This window comes from Cynocephalus volans, chromosome 14 (genome assembly GCF_027409185.1).
Source record: "Cynocephalus volans isolate mCynVol1 chromosome 14, mCynVol1.pri, whole genome shotgun sequence".
In the NCBI taxonomy this organism is placed as follows: Eukaryota; Metazoa; Chordata; class Mammalia; order Dermoptera; family Cynocephalidae; genus Cynocephalus; species Cynocephalus volans.
Window position 1 is genome coordinate 95,206,751 of NC_084473.1, and position 27,270 is coordinate 95,234,020.

The 27,270-nt window shown below is 34.7% G+C and overlaps 1 protein-coding gene across 1 annotated transcript in view; it reads right to left on the minus strand.

Annotated features, from left to right (window-relative positions):
* EIF5B (eukaryotic translation initiation factor 5B) overlaps positions 1-27,270 on the minus strand; it is a 67,756-nt gene that overhangs the window by 18,268 nt on the left and 22,218 nt on the right. The window contains exons 4-13 of the mRNA XM_063078833.1: positions 25,862-26,534; positions 24,420-24,637; positions 23,880-24,030; positions 16,574-16,672; positions 16,009-16,098; positions 13,863-13,937; positions 9,394-9,680; positions 3,113-3,220; positions 2,821-2,931; positions 371-438 (exon numbers count right to left, since the gene is read on the minus strand). Coding sequence (XP_062934903.1) covers positions 371-438; positions 2,821-2,931; positions 3,113-3,220; positions 9,394-9,680; positions 13,863-13,937; positions 16,009-16,098; positions 16,574-16,672; positions 23,880-24,030; positions 24,420-24,637; positions 25,862-26,534 — 1,880 coding nt within the window. The remainder of the gene's footprint in view (positions 1-370; positions 439-2,820; positions 2,932-3,112; positions 3,221-9,393; positions 9,681-13,862; positions 13,938-16,008; positions 16,099-16,573; positions 16,673-23,879; positions 24,031-24,419; positions 24,638-25,861; positions 26,535-27,270) is intronic.

The following is a 27,270-nucleotide window of genomic DNA, read 5'->3' on the forward strand; positions in this document are numbered from 1 at the left end:
GGTACTTCAAAAACTTCATGGAAAAATAGAATTGAAAGATAATATGAATATTTCCATGAACTGTTTGAGATACCCTCATATTAGGATTTGCTCTGAATGCCACATTAAGGAGGTGCTTTTTCAAAATAGAAAAGACTTCCCTCTATTAAATAAAAACAAGTATCCAAATAAAGCATTACTAAATCAATGAGGCTTGAGGAGGCTTGATAGTTACAGGGACCAAGTTACTACCCAAAGGAGTAGTTACAGAGGAGGCTTGATAGTTACAGGGACCAAGTTACTACCCAAAGGTTAATAACTCCACTGAACTTTCAGACATAATGATTTTCAAGCAGTTTGCTTGATGACAAAAGACTCAAATTGGTCTTACCTGAAAGACTCATGCCCAGGAGTATCAATAATCAGCATTCCTGGAATCCGAACATTCTCTCTATCAAACTAGAAACATGGGAAAAAATACCATGAAAACTTGAAAATTTATCACCACTCCCTTTTCCAAATGAACAGTTTTAAAACAATTAGGAAGTCAAGTAGCAAAGCATGACAGTTAATATTTTCATTAATATCAAAAAGAGTTTTGCAGAAAAAATAAAATGAGAAAATATACCCTTAAGGTCGTAAAACTGTGGTGTAGTCTACATTTGAGCAGATAATTAAGTGATGATATAAGTGACAGAGCAGTTAGCTTACCTATAAAAAGTTGACATGTAAGGGGATTTTTCAGTATTTGGAAAATTTATCCACTCTAATTTTAAAGCATTCTAAACTCACAAAAATATCCCAAAGTATGTTTTAAAGAACATTTCCACATTGATCAAAAATGTTAAAGAATAAATATATACCCTGCTTTTATTCAAATAATGTCATAAACAGTATTTTCTGGACAAAAGCACATTAATGAACAGAAACAACATCACAACCAACCTCACTTGGATATTCCCTTTAACCTAAAAAGTAGTACTGACCAACAAATCTCTCACACGAACAACTTTTATTATGCGTATCTATATATTTTGCTAATCTTCCAGTGATTTTTCAAAATTTTATCTCCTAATCTATATCAAAATGATTCAAATGTAAAATGCTTCAAATCTGCATTCTGGTGGTCTTAACACTCACTGAGCACCATAATTATTTCCACTTCAGTGTCTTGAATAAAAACAGGAAATAATTACCATTGTCATATAAAGATTACCCTGAGAACTTTAATAATACAGGCCTAACAATAATCTTGCTTTTTAATAACACAAGATTTTAAGTTCTGGCAATTCTGGTGGAATAGGCTGTTATGAATCCTCCAATGACTAACACATGGAAATACTATTTAAAATACAATGAAATAAATTTTAAATTATAAATTTGAAAAACTGTAATTCAAGAAAACTGTCCAAAAATAAAGATTTAAAACTACACATTAAAATAGAACACCACATAACTGGAAAACTGACCCAGAACAACCAACACCAAGATACAAAAGGACCACATACTTAAGAAATGTGACTATCCAACTTTCCAGTATGAAGGCCACAAAATAACTCTTTAGTATTCAAAAACTCATAGAATATTTTTCCCATAATTCCTTACTTAGAAATCTACTAGAAAATGAGCTTTCATAAAACCTAATCTCAAACAAACAAAACAAAAACTGAAAAGCAAAGCTCATAGACTCTTTTTAGATGCAGAAGCAAGACTAAATAAGGAATAAAGGGACACACTAGCATGTAATAATAAATACTGTTTGTTTTCCAATTTATTGCTTTCTAGTTCCAAATATACATTCTCACCCTCTGTGATAGTGGAACTTAGGAATTCTATATTATAAGACTCAGTTCCACGTCTGGGGCAGTTTCTATCTCAGATGAGCCTGGAGTATCCTGCAATACCAGACAGCATGGATGCAACAAAAAACTAGGACTACTAAAAATGTATCAAAAAGACTCAGGAGCTGACAACTGGGCAAAGATGAGACTATCTCAGCACAATGATAACTGAAATGAATTGAAATGCAGTAAATAAGTTTAAATCCATAATTTCAAAATGATACAAAACAAAATCAAATTGGTCAATCTCATATAAAAGCTGGTAAATAAAGGTAAAGAATCAAGCATTAATTTTGGCTTTCTTATCTATACTATCAATGAGTAATCAAATAGTAGATTAAGTAAAGTTTCTGTACAGAACCCATTAAATAAAGGAAGCTGGATGATGGGATTAAACATCAATATTTTGCAACCCCAAACACTTTAAAAGGTAGACATCAGCTTAGAAGTTACCTGTGGGTGAAGAAGAGGGTTTTGATTGGGAAGGGACATCTGATGGGCTTCTGAGGTAACTGGCAGGGTTCTATCTCCTAACAAAGTAACACTTAAAGGGTGTATGCTTTATAATGATTGATTAAACCCTACATTTTTCTTATTCTGTTACATTTAATATAAATAAACTGAATATCCCCAAACAAGCAGAGAAAATATAGGATATAAAGAAAAGGTAACCAATTTGAAACAAAAAAAGATGGGTGAGGGAACAGAATGTTTAAGCACGGATATCTATGGTAACAGTTAAAACACAGAGGGGAATGACTAACTTTAGCACAGTGGTTGCCTCTTGGACAGAGAGGGAAACAAATGGAATGTGAGGGCTCCTACAATTATATAATGTTTTATTTCTTAGAAAGATCTGGGGAAAAATAAGACAAAATAGTACATATGTTAATTCTGAATGGGAGCACATAGGTCATACTAGTCTCTGCTCTTCTGTTTGAAATAATTTACATCTTTATTTCTGTTAGAGATTAACATATATGAAATACAACGTACTTACATTTTTAATCATCTTAGTCTGTTCATTAATAGCTTCAAGGGGAACATTGGTGGCCCCAATTTGCTGCGTGATACCACCTGCTTCACCATCCTGTACATGTGTGTGACGGAGCTGTGAGAAGACAGCAAATTCAGATAGGTACTTCGATATGGAAAATGATAGAAGCAAAAGCAGTAAGAAATTAGCAACTTATTTATTGTAAACAGAATTGCCTGTATGTGCTATGGGTTTTTAATGTTTTTATAAGCCTCACTCGTTTTAAAAGTTAAATCAACACATTATATCTTCTTACTTTATCTAGAATTTTGGTCTTCCCTGTGTCCACATGTCCAAGTACACAGATAACAGGGGCTCTTAGCTTTTCTGTATTTACATTTTTACTATGCTCAAGTCGCCGTTTCTAGAAATGAAAAAAAAAAAAATCACAAAATTAAATTTTATTTCAAACCATCATTATATTTTTAAATTATTTTTCCTTGACAAGCGAATGCCACAACCTACATCCAAGTTCTTTGTTGGTTTGACTACACATAATTGTATTTTACAATGTGAACTTTATAATCTAATTCCCATAACAGCACCTTTGGACAAGGAGAAATCTGTTTCAGATAGATTTCAGAGTAGCACTGCTAGATGTAAATAGGAATGGTGTAATGTGTTGCCTCAAACTTTCTGAACACTGTTGTACACAGCTAACTTAATGAACTATAATTAAATACAGAAAAAGAATTGATCTTTCCATCACACTGACTATATAGTACAACCCCCAATTTATGTGGGGGTTTACATAAAAAGAGGTGAACTGTTGGATTTTTTAAAAAATTCACTAAAACCTAAGAAAATAAAGATTTTTGAAAGCAATTTATTTCACACTTTTGTCCAATGTACAAATGCTATAAAACCTCTCAATGAGAAGAGTGTTTATTTAAGCCTCAGCTTTAATAAGTCCAATGACATTTCCTGCCATCCCAAGGCACTACCACTCCCATGGACACTAGTAACTGTGAGAAAGTGTCTCCTTGAACCAATGTGTTTCTTTGTAGCATTCACCTACATACTTCAGCATTCCGAGGACCAAACAAAAACACATACTGGGACAATTCTTCTTTGCAACTAGAATGAAAAAACTTTTTGGAATGTCAAGAGTGAGATGCAAGTGATGAGCACAAGGTAGAAGTTATTTAATAGCAAATAGCAGTACACAGCAGCCTCACAGTATGTACAACTCAAATTTGAACATCATGACTTTAGTTAGATTTAATATGGTTGAAAATAGTCCTTCTCACACTTGGTTAAAATTTCTGGAGGACAATGAGGAACAAACGTTGATTGAGGAATTCTACCTCTAAGTATTTATACTGAAGCAATGAAAGGACAAGTGTATAAATATGTGAGTACAAAAGTGTTTGTTCATTGCTGTATTTTTTTACAATAGTGAAACTTTATAAGCACTTAATGTTTTCTAGTTGTGGATTTTTTAATGAGAGTTTCCCAAACCCCACGGCTGACACCTTTCTGGCATGTAAAAATCATCTAGGTAGAAACCTCTATCCACAATGGAGATTCTGACCTAGGAGCAGCAGTGAATTTCAGAAAATTGTAATATGTACCAAGGTTTTGGGTCCATAAAGTTTGTTATGGACTGCACTGCATTTCCCCCAAATTTATAAACTGAAGTCCTGACCTCCAATGTGCATTTGGAGACAGGGCCTGTAAGGAGGTAATTAAGGTTAAATGAGGTCATAAGGGAAAGGACCTAATCCGATAGGACTGGTGTCCTTATAAGAAAAGGAACAGACAACAGAGATCGATATTCGATCTCTCTCTTCACGTACCCAGAAGGCCATGTGAAGACACAGCAAGAAGGTGGACTTCTGCAAGCCAGGAAGACAGCCCTCACCAGAAACAAACCCTGATGGCACATTTATCTTGAACTTCTAGCCTCAAGAATTGTGAGAATATAAATTTCTGTTGTTTAAGCCACCCAGTCTGTGGCATTTCGTTATGGCAGCCCAACGAGAATAATACAAAGTTAAATCAGAATCCTTCTATAAAACTGAATACAAAATGTAGCTATTAAACATGTTGAGGCAGGACTTCTTGAATGACAGGAGGAGGAGCTCAGCAAATCCTTTCCCCAAAAAGAAATTATAACCCTGGACAAAATAGTAAAAACAAAACAAAACAAAAAAAAACCTTAAAGACTCTAGAAATTGGCCAAAGGCATACATCAAACTGAGAAACATTTAATCCAACAAAATCTCCCAGCCCTCAGTATAGGCAAAGGAAACCTATGGAGTTACTATGGGGCAGCTCCACCATGCTCCTCCCGCTTCCACAGCTTCATGGGACAGAAGTGGTATAGGAGAGAGGGACAGGGGATTTCACAACCAAGGGCACTGTCAAAAACATCAGTGATCCCTTCTCTCCACACCCTCACCAGCATTTGTTATTCTCCATCTTTTTGATAACAGCTAGTCTAACTGGGGTGAGGTGATATCTCAATGTGGTTTTAATTTGCATTTCCCTGACGACGAGTGATGTTGAGCATTTTTTCATGTACCTGTTGGCCATCTGTATGTCTTCTTTGGAAAAATGTCTATTCAGCTCCTTTGCCCATTTTTTAATTGGTTTATTTGGGGTTTTTCACTGTGTAATTGCTTGAGTTCCTTGTATATTATGGATATTAACCCCTTGTCAGATGCATAGTTAGCAAAAATTTCCTCCCACTCTATAGGTTGTCGTTTCATTCTGTTGATTGTCTCCTTTGCTGTGCAGAAGCTTTTCAGTTTGATAGAGTCCCACTTATTTTTTCTTTTGTTGCCTGTGCTTTCGGGCTCATGTTCATAAAGTCTGTGCCCAGACCTAGTTCCTGAAGTCTCTTACCTACATTTTCTCTCAGTAATTTTATAGTTTCAGGTCTTATACTTAAGTCTTTAATCAATTTTGAGTTGCTTTTAGGATACGGTGAGAGATGCATGCCTAGTTTCATTCTTCCATGTATGATATCCAATTTTCCCAGCACCACTTATGGAAGAGGCAGTCTTTTCCCCAATGTAGGTTTTTGTTGCCTTTGTCAAATTTCAGATGGCTGTAAGCCTGAGATATGACTTCTGGGTTCTCTATTCTGCTGCACTAGTCTGAGTGTCTATTTTTATGCCAGTATCATGCTGTTTTGGTTACTATAGCTTTGTAGTATAATTTGAAGTCAGGTAGTGTTATGCCTCTGGCTTTATCTTTTTTTTTTTTTTTTTTTTTGCTCAGGATTGCTTTGGTTATTCAGGGTCTTTTGATGTTCCATATTAATGTTAAGATAGTTTTTTCCATTTCTGTGAAGAATGTCATTGGTATTTTGATGGGGACTGCACTGAATCTGTAGATCACTTTGGGTAGTATAGACATTTTCACAATGTTAATTCTTCAAGTCCAAGAGCATGGAATGTCTTTCCATCTTTTTGTGTCTTCTTTAATTTCTTTCAGTAGCAGTTTGTAGTTCTCATTGTAGAGATCTTCCACCTCCTTGGTTAAACTGATTCCTAGGTATTTTTTTTCATGACTGTTGTAAATGGGCTTACTTTCTTGATTTCTCTTTCTGTTAGCTCATTACTGGAGAATATAAATGCAACTGATTTTTGGTATGGATGTTTCTCAAACAGGTTGATTCTCCATACGATCCAGCAACTCCACTGCTGGGTATGTACCCAAAGGAATGGAAACCATCATGTCAAAGGGATACCCGCACTCCCATGTTCATCGCAGCTCTGTTTACAGTAGGCAAGATATGGAGCCAACCTAAATGTCCATCGATGGACGACTGGATAAGGAAAATGTGGTACATATACACCATGAAATACTACTCTGCCATAAAAAAGAATGAAATTCTTCCATTTGCAACAACATGGATGAGCCTGGAGAAACTTATATTGAGTGAAATAAGCAAAGCACAGGGGGATAAATATCGCATGTACTCACTCATAAGAGGGAGCTAACAGAGAAAGAAGGAAGGAAAGACCACAGTGGTGTGTTGGACTTACAGAGGGAGAAAGCATACCTAGGGATACAAAGTGGAATGGGGAAAGGGGGAGTGAGGGGGAGTGGGGGGGAGGTCAGGGACAGTTGGGGGGGGACATGGGGTATCATCACAATTTGTAGTAATGGGCATGCTGCCAGTATGGATCTTGCCATCACATCTTAGGCACAAGTGGTGACAATCAGGTTTGCATCTCATGAATATTCATAATGGAAAAAAAATTTTTTTTTAAATTTTAAAATAATTAAAAACAAAACAGCAATGATCTCACCAGCAAACTAAAATCACAACTAGACTAAGATCTTAATATCAGTGGGGCAAGATATAATCTGGAAGATCAGCCAGAAATTTAACAGGGATGTTTGTGGAACAAGACAGCTAAGGTAGGCATTGACAAGTCAATGTTATTAGAGACAACAGAGACAGATTTATATCCTCAGAAGATATAACGAGAATAAACATACTTAACTGGGCTCCAAAATAATAAAGAAAAAACTGATGGCACTGAAGTAAGAAATATATAATTCAATAACATAATCTGGGGATTTTGGTAATGCATAGCAAAACTAGACAGAAAATGAGCAAGTATACAGAAAATTTAGACACCATTAATCGAATTAACCTAACTGAACACTGGGCCCACTGACAGCAGAATATACAATTCTTCCTAAGTGCACAAGAAACATTCTCCAGAAAAGACCATATGCTAGTGGATAAAATAAGTTTTATCAGAATAAAAATAAAGAGAAAACAGAAAATGCAATGAAACCAAAAGTTAGATCTCTGAAACGGCAGACGACAAGAAGAGTTAGTGAGGATGCAGAGAAACTGGAACTCTCAACTGGTGGGAATCTATAATTGTGCAGCCACTTTGGAAAATAGTTTAACAGTTTCTGAAAAAGTTAAACACAAATTTAACATAGGATTCAGCAATTTTACTCCAAGGAAGACATTCCAAAGAAATGAAAACATATGTTCATGCAAAGGTTCATACAGTAGAACTATTCATAATAGCCAAAAAGTAGAAACAAATCAAATGTCCTTTAACTGGTGAACGGATAACAGAATGTGGTGTATTCATCCAATTAAACACTATTTGCTAATAAAAAGTAACAAAGTACTGATACATGCTATGACATAAATGAACTTCAAAAACAGTCTAAGTGAAAGAAGCTAAACACAAAAGACCACATATTAAACAACTGCATTTATATGAAGTTTCCAGAATAGACAAATCTATAAAGACAAAGGAGATTAGAAGTTGTCTGGGGCTGGGAATGGTGAATGACCACAAATTGGCACAAGGAATCTCTCTTGTGAGCAATGGTAATATTCCAAAGTAGGGTTGTGGTGATGGCTGCACAACTCTGTCAACGTAAACTTCACTGAAATGTATACTTAAAATGCGTAAATCTTATGGTGCGTAAATCATACCTCAACAAAAGTGTTTATAGCTAAGAGGTCCACAGCAAATCATTACATAAAATAAAAATAGATTATCTAAAAAATCTATTATCTAACTTTGTTTTTAAAAACCTGAAGCTCATGCACAGAACTACTAACAAATCTCGGGAGTGGGATAATGTGGGAACTTTTACTTTCTGCCTTATAACCATTTTGTTTTTTTTTAAATTAGCAAACACAGTATAAATATTTCACCACTTTTTCAAACATGAGTATAGAGGAAGCGAGTTGGTTTGAGTAAGTGCTGTGGGAAGAGACAGCGGCATAACTGGGGGAAGGGAGGAGAATGCTACTGGCATCTAGTGGGATTGAGGCCTCGGATGTGGCTCAACATCCTACAATCAAGAAGACAGTCCCCCACAACAGAATCATCTGGCCCCAAAATGTCAACAGTTCTGGGGTTGGGAAACCCTAATTTAGACAAACAGACCCTCATAGTCCTTAAGGAAGTCAGACAACTTATCCCTATCTAGACTTTACAGAAGGAAAAAGCAAATGCTGATATATAGGTATTAAAACAAAAAATTGAAAAATTAATTATACATGAAAAGATAATGAAAAGGAAAGCTAAAATAGTTTTTTAGCTTTAAAATAGTTTAGTATTCTCAAGCAAACTAAAGTAGTTTTAATGTATTATTTACACTAAGCTGACAGAATTAAAGAAAACTTTCTCTGAAAGTCTTGGTATGTGAACTTTACAAATAGAAGCCTTTCCAACCTGCCAGACTTAAACAACTGAAGGGATCAGATGCCCCCTACTGACCAACCTAAATATGTGATGTTTATAACTAGAGGGCATATGCTCAGAATATGTCTGCATACCTATAAACCATCACTTAAAGAGAACATTAAAATTTGGAGGAAATTAGAAAAAAATGATGAGGTAGTCACCATTCTGACTTAGGTAAGGAAGGGAGGTCTTTGGTTTAGACCAGTGTCAAAGACCTATTATGTTTCAACAATACAAAAATTGGACAAGATACTGCTCTTAAGAATATATTTTTAAAAGTCTACTCAAAACCTTTAGTTGTAGAGAAGGAGTGGGAAGGAAGAGTAAAGAGAAAAGAAAAAATAGATACCTCAATCCTCCGTTTTGCTTTGTCATAAACCCTTTCTTCTTTAGTGCGATCGTCATCAGAGTCATATTCAGAGTCTGAGCTCATTTCTTTACTTGGCTTTTTATCTAATGTTTTCCCTGAATCCTTCTCATCTGACACCTTTTCATCTTCCTCATCACCTTCACTGCCTTCACTTTCTCCTTCCTCTTCTTCTTCCTCTTCACTCTCTTCTTCTTCTTCCTCCTCTTCTTCCTCTTCCTCCTCCTCTTCAGGGTTTTCTTTTACTTCTATATGAACTTTGTTTCCTTCTATCAGGAAAGCAAACAGATTTTAAAATAAAGTTAACATTATAGATTTATATCAATATAACAGAGACCTTAAAGTAAGGGTGAATAATACTGAAACAATAATAAAGGCATTAACTGTGTTTTCATGCATCACAAATGCAAAGTATTTATCTATATGCTACTATGAAAATAATCATTTAACAGTAAAAACTTAAGGCAGTAATCCACACTAAAGCTTATGAAAAAGAAAAGCATTACTAAACCAGAATCCAAGAGAGAAAGGAATCTCAGGGAGGTGAGTACAGTGTTTAGTATTGCTTCCCCTTTGGGTCATTTGCTGATTCTGCAGGAGACAGCTGAAAGGCTAAGTTGCCTCAGTGCTATGAGGCCAGGCATCTGGAGTCCAGATCTACCAAGAATGGGAGGGTGGATGGGGGGAGGACATACATTGGGTTACCCCCTTACCATGGGGTAAAATACTGAAGAGCTGTACTACAAGGAGTAAGGATGGATAAGAAATAAACAGGACCTCCCCATTACTGGCAGATCACTTTCAGATCCTCTGAATTCTAAATCTAGAATAAGATGATTCCATATTGCTGGTTCACTCAGATTCCTGGTGGAAATAATATAAATTACTCTGGAAACAAGATAATATTACCCTTGACTGGAGGAAAATGAAGGAGAACACATATTAAAGATGGAGGCACTCTTGCTCTCCAGGACTTAGACTGTGTCAGCAGAAATGCAAAAAGACTGGGCCAGCAAGAATTTGCAAGGCTTAACCACAAACCACAGACTTCCTATTGAGTTGCCTAGCAGATGGGGAGGTATGGGAGGGGCTCAAAGCTGGCTAAAACATATATAATACATGCCTGTAGACAATAAAGTTGCTTAGTGCATGCGCTAAGTCCCAGAACTTTGTGTCTGGTTTCTGGTTGCCCACCTCCCTAGGCGGCAGCCCCTAGCTCAAGGTGTGCCCTGAGCAACCACCTTGCTGCACTCTCTTGGCAGGGCTACATGTGGCCCTGCTCCCTGGGGAACTCCTGGCAGAGGCTATGTGTAGTCCTGCCTCCTGAGACCCCCAGGACCAAGAGAAACGTGCAATTGACCTCAAATTATTTCTATAGTTTTGAAAGTAAAATATCCAGCACAATATATAAAAATAACAGTCCACATGAGGAAACAATTTATATAAGGAAAACCAACATATAAAGTTATGAAAACAAAATTTTAAATGACTATGCTTCTGGCATTCAGGGAGCAAAAGACAAGATTGAAAATTATTGAAGGTAAATAAAAACTAAAAAAAAATTAAATGGAAATTATAAAACTGGAAAACACAAGAGATGAAATTAAGAACTCAAGAGATGAGTTTAACAACAGAGTAGAAATAGCTAAGCAGAAAACTGATGATCTAGAAGACAGCCAGGAGAAACAATCCAGAATGAACTACAGAGAATCAATAGGAAGAAATACAGAAAAGAGGAACGGAAAGGAAACAATGATACAGTAAGAAGGTATAATTGAAACCTTGAGGGACATAATGGCTCATAACATTACAAAACTGGTAAAAACATAAAACCATACATAAATAAAACCCTACAGGTAGAGTAAATTAAAGGAAACATACCCTGTGAACATCAGGATAAAACCGCTGAAAACCAAAGACACATGAAAAATTTAAGCTCACACCTGACTTCTCAATAGAAATAAAAGCCAAGACAAGAGAATAATAACTTCAAAATGTTAAATAAAACTTCAAACAGGAATTCCTCACTCAGTAAATATATCCTCAAAAAATGAAGATGAAGTAAAGATACTCTTATAAAAGCAAAAATGAAATACCTCACTAACAGATCCACATTGGATGAAATTCTAAAAGGTGTTCTTCAGACAGAAAGAAATAAACACAAATGGAAGATCAAAGATGCAGGAAGAAATAAAGCACAACAAAATGCTAAGGACATGGGTAAATTTAAATAAATACTGACTGTATAAAATAAGAGTAATAAGCTAAAAAGAAGTTTAAAACAGATAATGGAAAGAGAGCAATAAAATATAAATTGAGGTGAGTAAAACTTGTTCAAGTATTCTGAAGTTCTTGCATTGACTAGAGAATAACATTACATATTGTTAGTTCAAAAGTGCATCTCTCACAGTAAATAACCATTTAAAAAAATTAGAAAAGTACACAACTTCCAAGCTTATGGAAAGAGAAAAAAATTGAATAAAAAATATACAATAATGCAATAGCTGGTTAGAAATCAGAGAAAAAAGGCAGAATAAAAGAACTTAGTAAGATGAACAATTTAAAACCAATATACTGAGCCAGCCCATGGCTCACTCGGGAGAGTGTGGTGCTGATAACACCAAGGCCATGAGTTCGGACCCCGTATAGGGATGGCCAGTTGGCTCACTGGGTGAGCGTGGTGCTGACAACACCAAGTCAAGGGTTAAGATCCCCTTACCAATCATCTTTTAAAAATAAATAAATAAAACCAATATACTTTATTAATTACATCAAATGTTAAATGTAATGGGCTAAGTACTCTAAATAAGATATAAGATTGACAAAACTGGATTTAAAAAATCTCAACCAAATGCTTGCTGTGATTTAAATGTAGTACCCCCTCCGTGATTTAAATGTAGTATCCCCTCCAGAATTTATGTTGAAATTTAATCCCCATTAGGGTGGTACTAAGAGATCATGGCCTTTTGGGAAGTTATTAAGTTATGAGGACTTTGCCATCGTGAATGGATTAATGCCCTTACAAAGGAGGATTCCCAGAGGGTTGCCCTTCTTGCCCTTCTCTCACTTCTCATGTGAGGACATGGCATTTCTCCCCTCTGGAAGATGCAGCAACAGGGCACCAACTTGGAAGCAGAGACCAGCACTCATCAGATGCCACTACAGGCACTTTGATCTTGGACTTCCCAGCCCAACTGTAAGAAATAAATTTCTGCTCTTTATAAATTACCTAGTTTGTAGTATTTTGTTATAATAGCACAAATGGACTAAGATAATGCTACCTGAAGACACAGTAAGAGTAATAAAGACAGAAAAAGATCATGTAAACCAAAATTGGTGTAGCAATACGAATATTAGAGAAAGTAGATTTTAAAGGCAAAAGGCATTGCGAGAAATAAAAAAATCTGTATCAATTCATCAGAAAGATGTAAGACTGCATTCACCTAACAACATAGCATCAAAATATATAAGGCAAAAATTAACAGAACTTGGGGAGAAAGACAATCAACAATTATAGTGGGAGATTTTAACACACTGGTCTCAGTAACAGAAAGAAAAAGCACACCAAGAAAAAATATACAAAACACTTGAACAAAATGATCAGCAAACCTGACCCAAATATAGAAAATAAGGAACCCAACTATTGCAGAATATGAACTCCTTCCAGTCACATATGGAACACTTTACAATAAATGACCATTATGCTAGGCTATAAAGCAAGACTCAACATATTTCAAAGGATAGAGTCATGTATATTCTCTGATCACAATGAGGTGACAAAAAGATAATTAGAAAATCCTCACTTTTGTAAATTATGAAATAATTTACAAATCATAAGTAAAAGTTAATATATCACAATGGAAGTTAAAAAATATCAACGTATTAGAATTTGTGAAATTTGGCTAAAGCAATGCTTAAAGAAAAATTGATGGCTTTAAAAACAAGGATGGGGCAGGGCGGAGCTTATAAATCAAAGAGCCAAACATCATTCTCAAAAACAGGAAAATAAAAGGAAATTAAACCCAAAGACACTACAGATTTTGGTAATAAAGGACAAAAATTACTGACAAAGAAAAATGCTTACATTTTATTCACAGTGATTAGGAACTACACTGTTTTGTTTATCTCTTCATTACATTTTAAGTTAATGGGACTTTTTGTAGGGTAGCTTTAATAACAACTCTATTTATAACATTATCATTCTGAAAAATGTGCTCTAAACCCTAGGCTGCTATCTTATAAATGACCTTCTGAAGAAACATTCATTCATAAAAGATCCAAGAGTAAAAATTTAGGAGCCATGGCAATGGAGAGAACAAGACTGGTCCTTATCCCCAGAAATGTTCATATGGCTTTCATAATCAGGAGACCAACTATTTATTTAAATATATACATCTCTAATAACCACTGATAACCACTTGATTTATCGATGTGTATTTTCAGCCATTTACCTTTTTCTCTTTCCTCATCACTGGCCATAGCTTCCCAATCATCCAATCCAGCATCCTCAGTTTCTTCTTCTTCTTCTGGAAATAAAAGTTTTCATTTAAGACAAAAAATATAAATATGAGGCTGCTTTCAGAAAAAGTGAGAAATTATGCTCTGACATAAAAAAGAAATGTTTTAATTATGCAAAAAAACCACATATGCAACTTCATTATCTGTGGAACTATCTTTTCAATATAGCTAGCATGTTATAATTTACTATTACTAAATGCTTCACCATTTCCTATTACTTTCAACATACCAGATTAAACTTAACCCAGATTTCATATGAGATAATTAAAATATTAGGAATCTAGACACTGATATCTTTTAGATATTGAAAAGGGTATATGAATACAACTTAGTTCTTGAGGACAAATGAAATTTCATACATAGCTTCTTTTTGGTTTTTCAATTCATACTTTATATATAGAATTTATCACTTATTTTGCTTCAACCTTTACAGATACATCCAAAAACTACTTAAATTCCAAAGGTGAAGGTAAAAACCTGAAGGTACTGGACCACCAGTCCAGTTCAAAATAAGAACTGAATGCTGTTGCTTATAAACCCCAAATAGCCAGGAAGCTAAAATTCTGAATATTGTTTGAATATTAAAGACAGGAGAAAATTACATTAAGCTAAATAAGCCAGGCACAGAAAGAGAAACACTGCATGTTCTTGCTCATATGTGGGAGCTAAACAAATAAATAAGTTGAACTTTTAGAATAAGGGAGTAGAACTGTGATTACCAGTGGTGAGAAAGGGAAGGGGGAAGGAAGCATAGTGAGAGGTTGGTTAATGGACACAAAATAAGTTCTATTTGGGGTACAGTTGAGCTAGGCATCTATAATTAATAATAATTTACTGCATGTTACCAAATGGCTAGAAGAGATCAAATGTCCGCACCACAAAGAAATGATTAAGTTTTGCAATGATGAATATGCTAATTACCCCGATTTGATTATCTCACATTGTATACATGTACTGAAATATAACTCTGTACCCCATAAATATGTACGTATAATCAATACGTTTTGAGGGAAAAAAAAACACTTAATATTCTCCTAAACAATAATGAAATACAGCCAAGCAAAACTATTTTTAGATGAAGGGAAGATGAAGGTGGGACACGCTGTAATAATTATTATTATTTATCAACAAATCTGGATAAGTCATTTTGAGGAGGAAAGAAGACTCAGAAACATGTACCCAAACATCCTTCTAAATTAGCAATTCTTTTTGGTGCTACAAATATGATCTAAAATTAAGCATATCAACCTGAATTTCTAAGTTCATCATATCAATGCTAAGCTGGAGTTTACCCAGGTGAAAATATCCTACTCAATTAGAACAGGAGGAGATAAAAGAAGAAAGAAACTATCAATAACATCATTCACCAGTTTGAGTCAGTTTTGATATTCTCTAAGGTTGTTCCCACTCCTGATCCTATCTTTAAACACTAGGGATTCCCTTGAATACCAAACATACATTTAGCTAGCCCTGGCTCTCCCATCAATATCTAATCCCATGAATTATTAGTACAGTGTTGAACTTAAAAAAAAATCCAGAGATTTCCTTTAACCCCTCAAAATATACACACACACACACACACACACACACACACACACGCGCGCGCGCGCACGCTCTCTTCTCTTTCTCTCTCTCTGAATAAGTTTAATTCTCTTACTGATCTAGTAAATAGAAGCTGACCTCTAAAGAAGGTTTTAAAATGCCAATTTTTATGATTCTTAAAAAAACGTAATTGAAAATGCTTCCAATTTGTTTCAAAGTATTTACTAAAGAACTTTGGGTCTCATTTGAGATTTCTGACCCATAAATAAAAACAGAAAATCCAAAACCTTCCATCCTCTTTACAAATCATTTTACTGACACTACTGAAAAGAACAAAATTGATTCAAGTATCACTTTGATACTTTTCCAAAGTGCAAATAAAAATAAATGGTTTGGAGAAAAGAAAGAACTATGAAGAAAGTCATCCTGCCAGATATTTATTTGGTTTCTTCAAACTATTTCATGATAACTAAAACAACTAATGATGTCAACACTTTTTAATAGAAATCAATCAATCAGTCAACAAATGCTACTGGCCTGGTTCAATGGGAGGTGGTGTTTCTTCTTTTTCTGGTACTCCTTGTTCCACAGCTTCTATAGCAGCAATTATTTCTATTGGTTCAGACACTAAAAAAAGGGCAGAAACCAAGTTAATATTTTTTCAGTGTATAATTTCTGTTAAGATACTCTTTTAAGTACTGAATAAAAATCAGTAATGCAAACCTATTTCTTCAACAAGTTTAGAAAATATTTAAATATTCAGCTATATGGTTTACAGGAACCTACTCTTTCTGCTCAAGGTATATAAAATCACAGAAGGCTGAGAAGGAAACCAAGAAAAAATAAGAATGACAGTTTTGCTTTTCAGAGTTAACAATTACAGAGTTAAGGCCCAGATTTTTCAAACTAAAAAACTTTTTCCATTAGCTTATTATTTGAATCAAGTAAGAATGATAACATTAATAAGAAACAAGGTACAGAAAATAAGTGTCAATAAAGATTTCTGATTTGTTGGTTTCTTTTCAAAAGACATTCTGTTGTGAAGGTTGTAGAAAAAAGGCAAACAAGAGTTTCTAAATCAGAGGCTACTTTATAAACAAACCTTCCTTATTTTCTAGCTGCTGTGGTGCTTTTTTCTTCTTTTTATCTTCATAAATCGGCCTTTTCTTTGGCAAAGAGTCTTTTGATGGCACTTCAACACCTGAGACATAAAAACGTAAAACTTCAGGTTTATACTGATTGCATGTCACCTGAGAAATATTATTTTAAAAGATAACATTCCATTCAACTCAAAGATACATACCCTAAAATATAAAAGAACATTCACGGAAAAACCTATAAGGTATATTTTTAAATTTACATACAGCAAAATCCCATTTTTTGGTGTACAGTAGGAGTTTTGACAAATGCATAAAGTAACCACCAACACAATGAAGGTGCTGAAAAGTTCTATCACCCTGTGTTGTTCCATACAGACAAACCCTCCTTACATCTTTAGCCCCTGGTAACCACTGCTCGGTTCTCCACCCCAAAAGATCTTTTCCAAAATGTCACACAAATGGAATCTTACTGGCTTTTGTCATTATAATGACATCTGCTTTGAGAGTCATCTTCTTTGTTGTACATAGCAGTACTTCTTTTTATTGCTGAGCAGCATCCCTATGTATGGATGTACCACCGTTTATTTATCCATTCAATAGCTGAAGGACATTTGAGTTTGTTCCAGTTTGGGGCACTTATGAATAAAACTGGTATAAACATTTTCATACAGGTTTTTGTATGAACATTTCTCTAGAACAAATACTTCAGAGGGTAAATGGTCAGACAAAGTAAATACGTACTGTAAAAATGGTGAGACAAAGTAAATTTTGTAAGAAACCATCAGTTGTTTTCCAAAATGGCTTTACACTTTTGCATTCCCACCAGCAACATATGAGTTCTTCTTCCTTGCCAGCATTTAGTAAAGACAGGGGGTTTTTGTTGTTTTTTTAGATATATGCATTCTAATAGATGTGTAGAGCTATCTCATTGTGGTCTTAATTTGAATTTCCCTAATGAATAATGATGCTGAATATTCTTTTCATGTGTTTATAGTTCCTTGGTGGAAGTATTTGTTCAACTCTTTTACCCATTTTTAAATGGAGTTGTTTGTGTTTATTGTTGAATTTTGAGATTTTTATATATTCTGGATATTAATCCTTTGTCAATATCTGTGTTTTGGAGGTACTGTCTTTGAATTCTCATAATAGTGTCCTTAACAGAGAAAGGGTCTTGAACTGAACTTGCTCAAAATTAACCATTTTTTCCTTTTATGGATTATACTTTAAAAGTTATACCTAAGAACTCCTTGCCTAAAACAATGTCTCAAAGATTTTCTCCTGTTCTCCTCTCAGTTTCATAGCTGTGTATTTTATACTTAAATCTAAGACCCATTTGGAGTTAATTTTCATAAAATGAATGGGGATTAAGACTAGGTATTTTGGGTTTTTTTGCATACAGATATACAATTATTCCGGTATCACTTCTTACAAAAACTGTATTCTATCCATTGAACTACCTTTCATCTCTGATAGGAAAAAAGTCAGTTGACTGTATATAGACTCCCTACTCTGTTCTACTGGTCTGTCTACCCTTTCCCAGGACCACGATATATTGATTGCTGTAGCTTAACAGTAAGTCTTAAAATCAGGTATTGTAAATCTTCAAAGTTTGTTCTTTTTCAAAAATATTTTGGCCATTCTAACTTCTTGTTCTTTTCATATACATTTTAGGAATAGCTTATAGATAGCTACAAAATATCATGGTGTGATTTTGATTAGGATTCTAGATCTACGGATTTGACTGAATCTACAGATCAGTTTGGAAGAACTGATGATCCTAACTATGTTGAGTCTTATAATCCATGAAGACAGTATCTTCCATTTTATATAGGTCTGCATTTTTTTCATTAGTGTTTTATAGTTTTTAGCATATAGGTCCTACAAACCGATTCATAATTATTTTACTTTCTCTTTGTTCTGGGGGGATTGCTACTGTAAATGTCACCATTTTAAAATTTTTGATTTTTAGTTGTTAATTGCTAGCATACAGAAATACAACTATTTGCATACTGCCATTGCATCTACAACCTTGTTAATCTCACTTACTAGCTCTAGGGTTTTTTTGAGGGGTGGTAGGAGGAGGATGGCACAATTCCATGTGATTCTCCATGTAGACAACCGTCATTTGTGAATAGACAGTTTTATTTCTTCCTTCCCAGTCTTTATGCCTTTTTTTTTTTTTTTTTGGCCTGGCTGCAAGAACTGGGACATTCCAGTGCAATGCTGAATGAACGTGGTCAGAGAAGACATCCCTTGCCTTATTCAAAATGTTAGGATTTAACAGTCTTTCACCATTAAGCATAATAGCTGTACATTTTTTTGTAGATGTCTTATTTCAGGGTAAGGAAACTCCCCTTCTGTTCCCATATTGTGAGTTTTTATCATTTATGGATGATAAATTTTGCCAAATGATTTTCCTGCATCTACTGAGATGATCAGGCAATTTTTCTTTAAACTGTTAATATGGCAAAATGCGTTTATTGATTTTTACACAACGAACCAACTTGCATTCCTAGGATAAAACCTACTGAGTCGTGATACCTGATAATAAATATATGTAAATACACACGTATATAAATATACATATATATTGCTGGAATCAAACTGCTAATATTTTGTGGAGAATTTCTCCATCTATGTTCATGAGGGATATTGGTCTGTATATTTCCTCTCTTGCACTGCCTGTCTTGATATTGTATAAGGGTAATGTTATCCTCATAAAATGAGTTGAGTAGTTCTGAAAGACAATATTTATTAACTGGTACTATTTCTTCCCTAAATATGTTAAAATTCCTTAGTGAAAGCACAAGGTCTTGGGGTTTTTTTTGTTGTGGTGGGAAATTAACTCAGATAAAATTTAAATAGCTATAGGACTATACTTTAAAAATATATACAGGACCATTCAGATTATGTGTTACTCTATGAGTTTTAGTGGTTTGCATCTTTTAAGAAATGGTACTGTTTCATCTAAACTTCTAAATTCATGGGCATAAAGTTGTTCATCTTAATACGTGTAGAATCTAATGATATCTCCCTCCTTTCACTTTTGATATGTGTAATTTGTGTCTTATCTCTTGTCAGTCAGTCTAGCTAGAGGTAAATCAATTTCATTAATCATTTCAAAGAACTGGCTTTAGGTTTCATTGATTCTCTGTTATTTTTCTGTTTTCTATTTTATTGTTTTCTATACTTTATTATTACTTTCCTTCGGCTTACTTTGCGATTTTTTTCAGTTTAAGATGGAAGCTTAGCCCACTGGTTTGAGACCTTCTTTCTTCTAAAACAAGCATCTAATGCTATAAATCTCCCTCTATGGACTGCTTCAGTTGCATACCACAAATTTTGTTATATTTTCATTTTCATTTGATTCAAAATATTCTCTAATTTCCAGTAGGTCTTTCTCCCCAACTCATGGATGTGTGCTGTTTAATTTCCAAATACTTATGGATTTTTCCAGATATATTTCTATCATTTATTTCTAATTTAGTTGTTTTGGTCCAAGAAAACACATTGTATAATTTCAATTCTTTTAAATGTTTTAAAGTTTTTTTATGGCTCAAAAAAATGACCTATCTTAGTGAATATGAACTTGTAATTAGATGTAAACACATATAGGATTGTCATGTCTTTTTGGAAAACTGACTTTTTATTGTTACATAATGTATGTGCTTTTAATTGGTATGTTCAGACTATTCATATTTAACATAATTAGTAATTGTTGGTTTTTAGGCCTATAATTTTTTAATTTGATTTGCTGTTTCCTCCTCTTTTTACTCCTTTTTGTCCATCTTTCTTGCTTCTTTTGGATCATCTAAATATATATATATATTTTTGACCAGTAAGGAGATCGCAACCCTCGGCAGGGTGTGGTCTGCATCACACTGAGCCAGTGAGGGCACCGGCCATCCCTATATAGGATCCGAACCCGTGGCCTCGGTGCTACCAGCGCCGCACTCTCCCGAGTGAGCCACGGGGCCGGCCCTAAATATTTTTTAGTCTCCACTTTAACTTAGCTACTGCCTTTTTGGCTTAATTGTTTCTAGTGGCTGCTGTAGGGATTAGGATATTCATACCCAACTTTCTACAGTATACTTAGAATCAATATTGTACATGGCACATGAGCCACTCAGAGGTACGTCTGGGTCTTGATCACTGGTTTATAACACAGTTCAGTTCTGGAAGCTTTGGCTGTGCTTCTTTGGGTTTGTTCCAAGCACACAGCTCTATGGTGAGCCTGGCATTTATGTCAGTTCATAAACAAAATTATAAGACCCTCTTTCTCCAGCTCTCTCCTTTCTATATTTTCCCTACACACTCTGGCTCCCAGGAGCCCCTTTTTCTGGCTCCTCTGGCCAAAGGATGATGAGGTTCTGTCAGTTTTATGCTCCAAGGTTGTTGTGAAGTTCCACACAAGTGGGGCTGCCATTTGGCCAAAGCAGCAAGAGAAAAAGAATAAAAATAATGGGGAGTCCCCCTCAAACTTTTCAGACATCAGAGACTCTTTTCCTGGTTTCTCTGGCCAAAGTGAAATAACCAAATGGATAGACCACTCTAATGTTATAAAAGATGTTTACTCAACAATGTCAATTCAATGTGAACAAAATAATTTTAAAATGTTATGGCTGAAAGGATGGAAATTCTGGAACTCTTCCTCATATCCATCCCCCCCACCCCACAGTCCACCCAAACCTCCACTATCCTCATATTCCATAAAATTTGGACTGTAAATGATTAAAGAGAACACAAAAGTAAAAAAGCCAAAATGAGGCCACAGTTGAGAGAAGGTAAATTCTTTAAACTGTCCTTTTCTTTTCAGAGTAAGTGCCTCTAGAAATCTCACAGCAATACACAAAAGACAAAAGTAGGTCCTAGTTTAACACCTGTATTCCAAACACTTCCTTAGTAGTAATGCAAAATTTGACACCATTTATATATTTCCTGATTATAATTATGATCAGTTTTTTCCTTAACTTTTTTTTGGCAGCTGGCCAGTAACAGGGATTGAACCCTGGACCTTCGTGTTATCAACACAAGTTTTTAACCAATTGAGCTAACCAGCCAGTACTAATAAGCTATGTTTTGCCTGAACTTTAAGGACTCAAATTTAAGGACTAAAACAAGACATTTTGCCTACAGGCAAACAGCATCAGGAAACCCGCTGACTCACAAATAAAATGAAATGTTTAAAGTGTGTGGTAGGCAGAATAATGTCCCCGCCACCAAAGATGTCCATGTCCTAATTCCTAGAATATGTGAATATATTACCTAATATGGCAAAAAGGAAACTGCAGATGTGACTAAGGTTAAGACCTTGAGACAGGGAGATTATTCTGGGTAATCCAGGTGGGCCCAGCCTAATCATATGATTCCCTAAAAGCAAAAATCCTTTCCCTAAGGTAGAGACTGAAGTCAGAGAAAGATGTGACTATGGAAGAGTGGTCACAGTGATCAACATTGCCAGCTCTGAAGATGGAGGAAGGAAGTCATGAGCCAAGGAACATGGGTGGCTTCTAGAAGCTGCAAAAGATAAGGGAATGAATTCTCCCCTAGAGACTCCAGAAAAGAATGCAGTCCTGCCAATCGAGCCCATTGAGACCCAGGTCAGACTTTTGATCTACAGAAACGTAAGATAATAAATTTGTGTTGCTTTAAGTCACTAAATTTGTGGCAATTTGTTATACCAACAATAAAAGACAAATACAAAGTATAACAGAAGTTTTCACTATAATTTCCAAACAGTTAATAATAATACTTTTGTTCAACTATGGCCAACTTGATAGCTAGTTAAAAGGAAACACAAGTAAGATTCAATTAATAAAGTGACTTATCCAAAAAGAAAACCTTTAACATCAAGTCAGTAATTTGCTTTTGTTTGAATTCATGGTTCTTGTCCAGTTTTCAGTATTTGTTTTAATCTTTTGTCCTAAATAAAGCAAATAAAATAAATAGTGTCAAATTAATACATGGCAGAGTAAACCAGGGTCAAATCTGATTTGCAAGTAACATTACTGTGTCTGAGAATACATCTTTATCAGTCAACAGAATCCCAGAAGTATACAGCTACAACCAGAATGGTTCTATATAATAATCCTTCCTCTCCATTCCTATAACAAACTCATTAAGAGGGGTGCCTTATTATCTTGTTGGGTTACTAACAGTATGTCACTATGAGCAGAAGTTTTATAAGACAACAGTAGAAATTGTACACTGTGTGATTCTGAATGAAGTCACTAATAAAGGAAAAATGACTAAAAACATTCTAAACTTTAAAGTATGAATGCATGTATGAATGTATGTATATGTGTGTATATATATGTGCTGACATTGGCTAGAATTGTAAAAACCAGAGCTATGACTCTGATAAGACAAACATATTAAACAAACATACCAAAGTAAGAGGATAAAGCAAGCTAAGAACATGGAGATTATCAGGCTGACTAGAGTTTTCCGTGCCTAAGAGCATATACCTATGAAGTAAAAAGCATGGGCCTGAAGGGAAACTATCCTGGATGACCTGAAGGGTGGTTTCAACACCACCCCAGACTTCAGAAATTGACTATTCCTCTTGTCAGGGATTCTTGAATAAACTGCTGTATTTGTAATCAACACTAAAACTTATGTGTGTTCAGACATTCCATTCACATTGCAAAGTGAGATATCACAATCAAGTTCTCCCAGAAGCTCTTTGCCTGAAGTGAGTTTATTCCAAATTACTTATAAAGTATCTGCTATATCCTCAGCAGTCACAGGCTAAAAGCTGATTGAAAAGTTAACTTGAAAAAAAAAAAAAAAAAAAAAGTTAACTTGCCAGCAATTTCAGATTAATTATTTGAAAACACCTGCAGATAACCCACGCTTTCTAAGAATACATTCTGGACCTAATGAGTAAGTTTTACATTATTGCAGGTAATGAATGTGGTAACTGATCTTAACACGGTGTCTTTCAAAGATACAGTAGATCTTTTAATGAGATGACTCACTTGAGTAGACTGGAGAGCCTTTAATGTCAATATAAGGAATCTGGACATCTATTATTAGACAATGGGGAATCAATATCGGGCAACACTATGAAGAATTATCTCTATTTCTGTTTTTTTAGGAGGGGGGACTTATTTATAGATATACTATCATTTACACATAAATTTTTGGCCTAGCATAGAAGTCATCTTCCAAAACAATGAAATTACATCTTATTCCTTACATTTTTCTTGAGCCTTTTCACAGCATTTTCATAGGCATTCTCCTTCTTAACACTAGGTGCATGAGAGAAGCTCCCAGACTCTTCAGTTCATTAGGAGCACCACTTACCCTGAGCTTGTAGAAGTTTAAGGGTAGCTTCAGCTCTGGCTCTGGCTTCTCTCTGGGATTTAGTTAAAAGTTTCCCTTCTTTTTTCAAGCGTTCTTTTCTTTCTTTTTCTTTTTGCTTTTTCCTTTCTCTTTTTTCTTGTTCCAATCGTTCCTATAAAAAGGGTATATGCAGACAAAAATTGTATTTGTTTAATGAACTGTAAAATTTAAATGTAAACAACCCAAACTTAAAAAAAAGTTCTTGAGATACATGCAAAGTATGTTAAGAGATTCCAAATGAAAATTTTAAATGTTGTACATGATTATTAATCACCCTCACATTACAGTAGATTATTGGCAATGATGCATAAGCAACTTCTGTCTGTATGTAAGGAAGTAAAGGTAGGATTTTCTGTACCTCTTCATCTTATTTACATAAGAACAATAAAATAACTGAATTACCATACAACTATGAAATTTTTAGAATCAGAGATATTTTATAGAAAAGAGATTTTAAGTTAAACACTGCACATCAATGTTAGCAACTTCATGAAAACATACCTCTTCTTTACGCTTGGCTTCTAATTCCTCAAGTCGTTTTATACGTTCTTCCTCTTCTCTCTTCTGTCTTTCTTCTTCTTCTTTAAGCTTAGCCAGAGCTTCTTGCATAGCTTTAACAGTGGCTTTGCTAGGTCCTTTTTTCTTTTCTTTCTCTTTTTCTTCCTTTTCTCCTTTCTTTTTTTTCTTATCTTTTTTCTTTTTGTCTCCTTCATTGTCATCTACCAAAAAAGAATAAAAAGAGTAGAGGCAAAGTGTTGTGTTTTTGTTTTTGTTTTTTTAAAGAGTCATTTCCTATGGCAATGATGAGCAAACCCCAGCCAGACTTTAAGGACAGTAATGCACCAAGGCTGATGCCAACAGCAGGCTAGCGTCTCTAGGCATCAAGGCATCCCTTGATGTATACTTGAGTACACAGAACACAGAACAACTCAGAATAATCCCACAGTTGGCCTCCTGAGAAGCCTGCGGTGCTGGTGTTGGTCTGAGTTGTCCAGACGAATATAAGACAAAGATCTTGTCAGCAGGGAGAGGGCAATACTCTTAATCCATGGCGCCTGGGCAGAGTGGCTGGCACACGACGGATGCTTGTGTGAAGTTTTAACAAATAGAATGAACTAATCCACACCTAAGTTGCGTAGCTAGTTTCACTTCTATAAGATGGGGATGATAAGAATGGTGACTACTTTAAGAGGATATTAGGAGGATAAAATACAAAAATACAGATAATTATACTCTACAAACTCTAAAGAATTAAAAGTTATGGCCCTACTTTCATAGTGTTTCTCCTCAAAGATGTTCAGATGATCAAAATTCTAGTGGTTTTAAAAAAAAGCTGTCACTTTTCCCATTAAGTTTTCCAGTCTATAGAAAAACTATTTTAAATTTAAACAATGTAGTCTTTCCATGCAAAATATTTGATCTTTAGCTATTTTCATTCTTAAATAAGAGGAGAAAATTAGCTAGAACATTAATTTTTTTCTTAATTGGTTCTGTAACAAAAACATGGCTCATTATGGCATAAAAGATGTTACCTAATTTTAGCATATTTACTTTTCTATTTCATAGACTGAAGTGGGATTTTAAAGACAGGTAAGAATTCAAAGATATTATCTGACACTGAATTGTCAGAAGGAAGAATAAATTTTTCGTTAGGCAACATCTAGACTTTATCAAAAGCAAAAAACAGTTTTCACAGTGAAATTCTATAAAATTCCAGTCTGTACATAAACTGTTTGAAAGATATTGTATATTACGTATGTAAATGTTTAACAAGGAAAATCAAGTCAAAGAGTACTTAGATGTAATTTTTAAAAGGCTTCTTAAAATTAAGTATCCTTTATTACCAAGGACAAATAACAAAATGACTTTGAGGCACAATGATCACGACTTAGACTAAGTACAACTCAAATGCCTTTTGTGCTTCCTTCTATAATATTACTAACCTTCTGGAGCTATTGAAGTCTCTCCTTTCTCTTCAGAGGCAGGGGCTCCTCCAGTATCAACAGTCACTTTGGATTTTACAGCTTCCTCGTCAGATTTCTTCTGAGATTCTTTCTGTTTATTCTGATCCTTTTTACCCGTTTCCAACTCTTCTTTTTCTTTCAGCTTCCGCAGTTTTGCTTTTTCTTCATCTCGCTTTTTCCTCTCGCGCTCTTTCTTTTCTGCCTTCTTTTGGGCCACTGTCTTAATTTTGAAGGCGTCATCATCTTCATTCCCACTCTCTACATTAGGACCTGGCTTATTTTTTTGATTTTTTTTCTGTCCTTTTCTAGACTGCAAAAATTCATCTGATTCATCACCACTTTCACCTGAAGAATTTACTCTGAAATGCTCTTTAATTCTTTTACTGCTATCCTCATCCTCTTCTGACCCATCCCACTTCTTATTTGATTTTTGAGCTTTCCCTTTAGCTTTTTTAGAAAGTTTATTAAAATCGTCATCATCATCACTCCCAGAGTACACTTCCATTTTTGGTTTTGCAGTCTTTTTTGATTTTGAATCTTTATCTTCCAAGTCTTCACTATCATTATCATCAAAACTTTGTTTTTTGCCCTTCTGTCCTTTCTTTTTTTTATCTTGTTTTGAGGTGGATTCTTCTTCATTGTTTTCTGTTGGCTGAAAAATTTCCATTGTTAGAAATATAAACAGAATTATATTTCATTTTTAAAAAATAATTGAGACCCTCGGAGTCATGTGCTATATTAAGTAAACAAAAAAATTCTCAAAATAACTTTGAAATAAGGTCTTTTTACAAGAATATAAAACTCAACCAAGCACCAGAAGCTAGCCTAGGCCTCAGACACACCTCACATTCATCACAAATTTCAGAATCCAGGTGCCCTGAAACAAATACTAATCACTAGTCCACATTTACTAACTTCTTCAAAGGGTATAAAAAACCTAATGGGAATACTGAAAGAAGAAAAAATATCTATCACTTTCTCCTTACTTTGAGGCTTATCCAAATTCAAAGGACAGAGAAGAAATAACATAGAAAACTGGAGATGGAGATGGGGGATGTCATCAGATCTCCAAATGTACCAAATTTATAAACAGACAACGTACCATAAAATACCTTCACATTCCCAAATAAAGCATCTTTATATATATTAAATGTTTTAAAATGCATTCTTTCCTAAAAATTGTTTTCTCCCTCTGGCATCAGACTTTATAGAAACTTTTAACTAACATATATACAAGGGTACGTCTAAAAGTTCATAGAAAGATTTGTATTATTTTTTAATTCTATTTTTCCACAAACTTTTTGAAGTACCCTTATATACTCTTCAAAAGTTTCCAAATGTAGCTCCCAAAACAAGCACTAGGAAGCATGAATAGAGCATGAACAAGA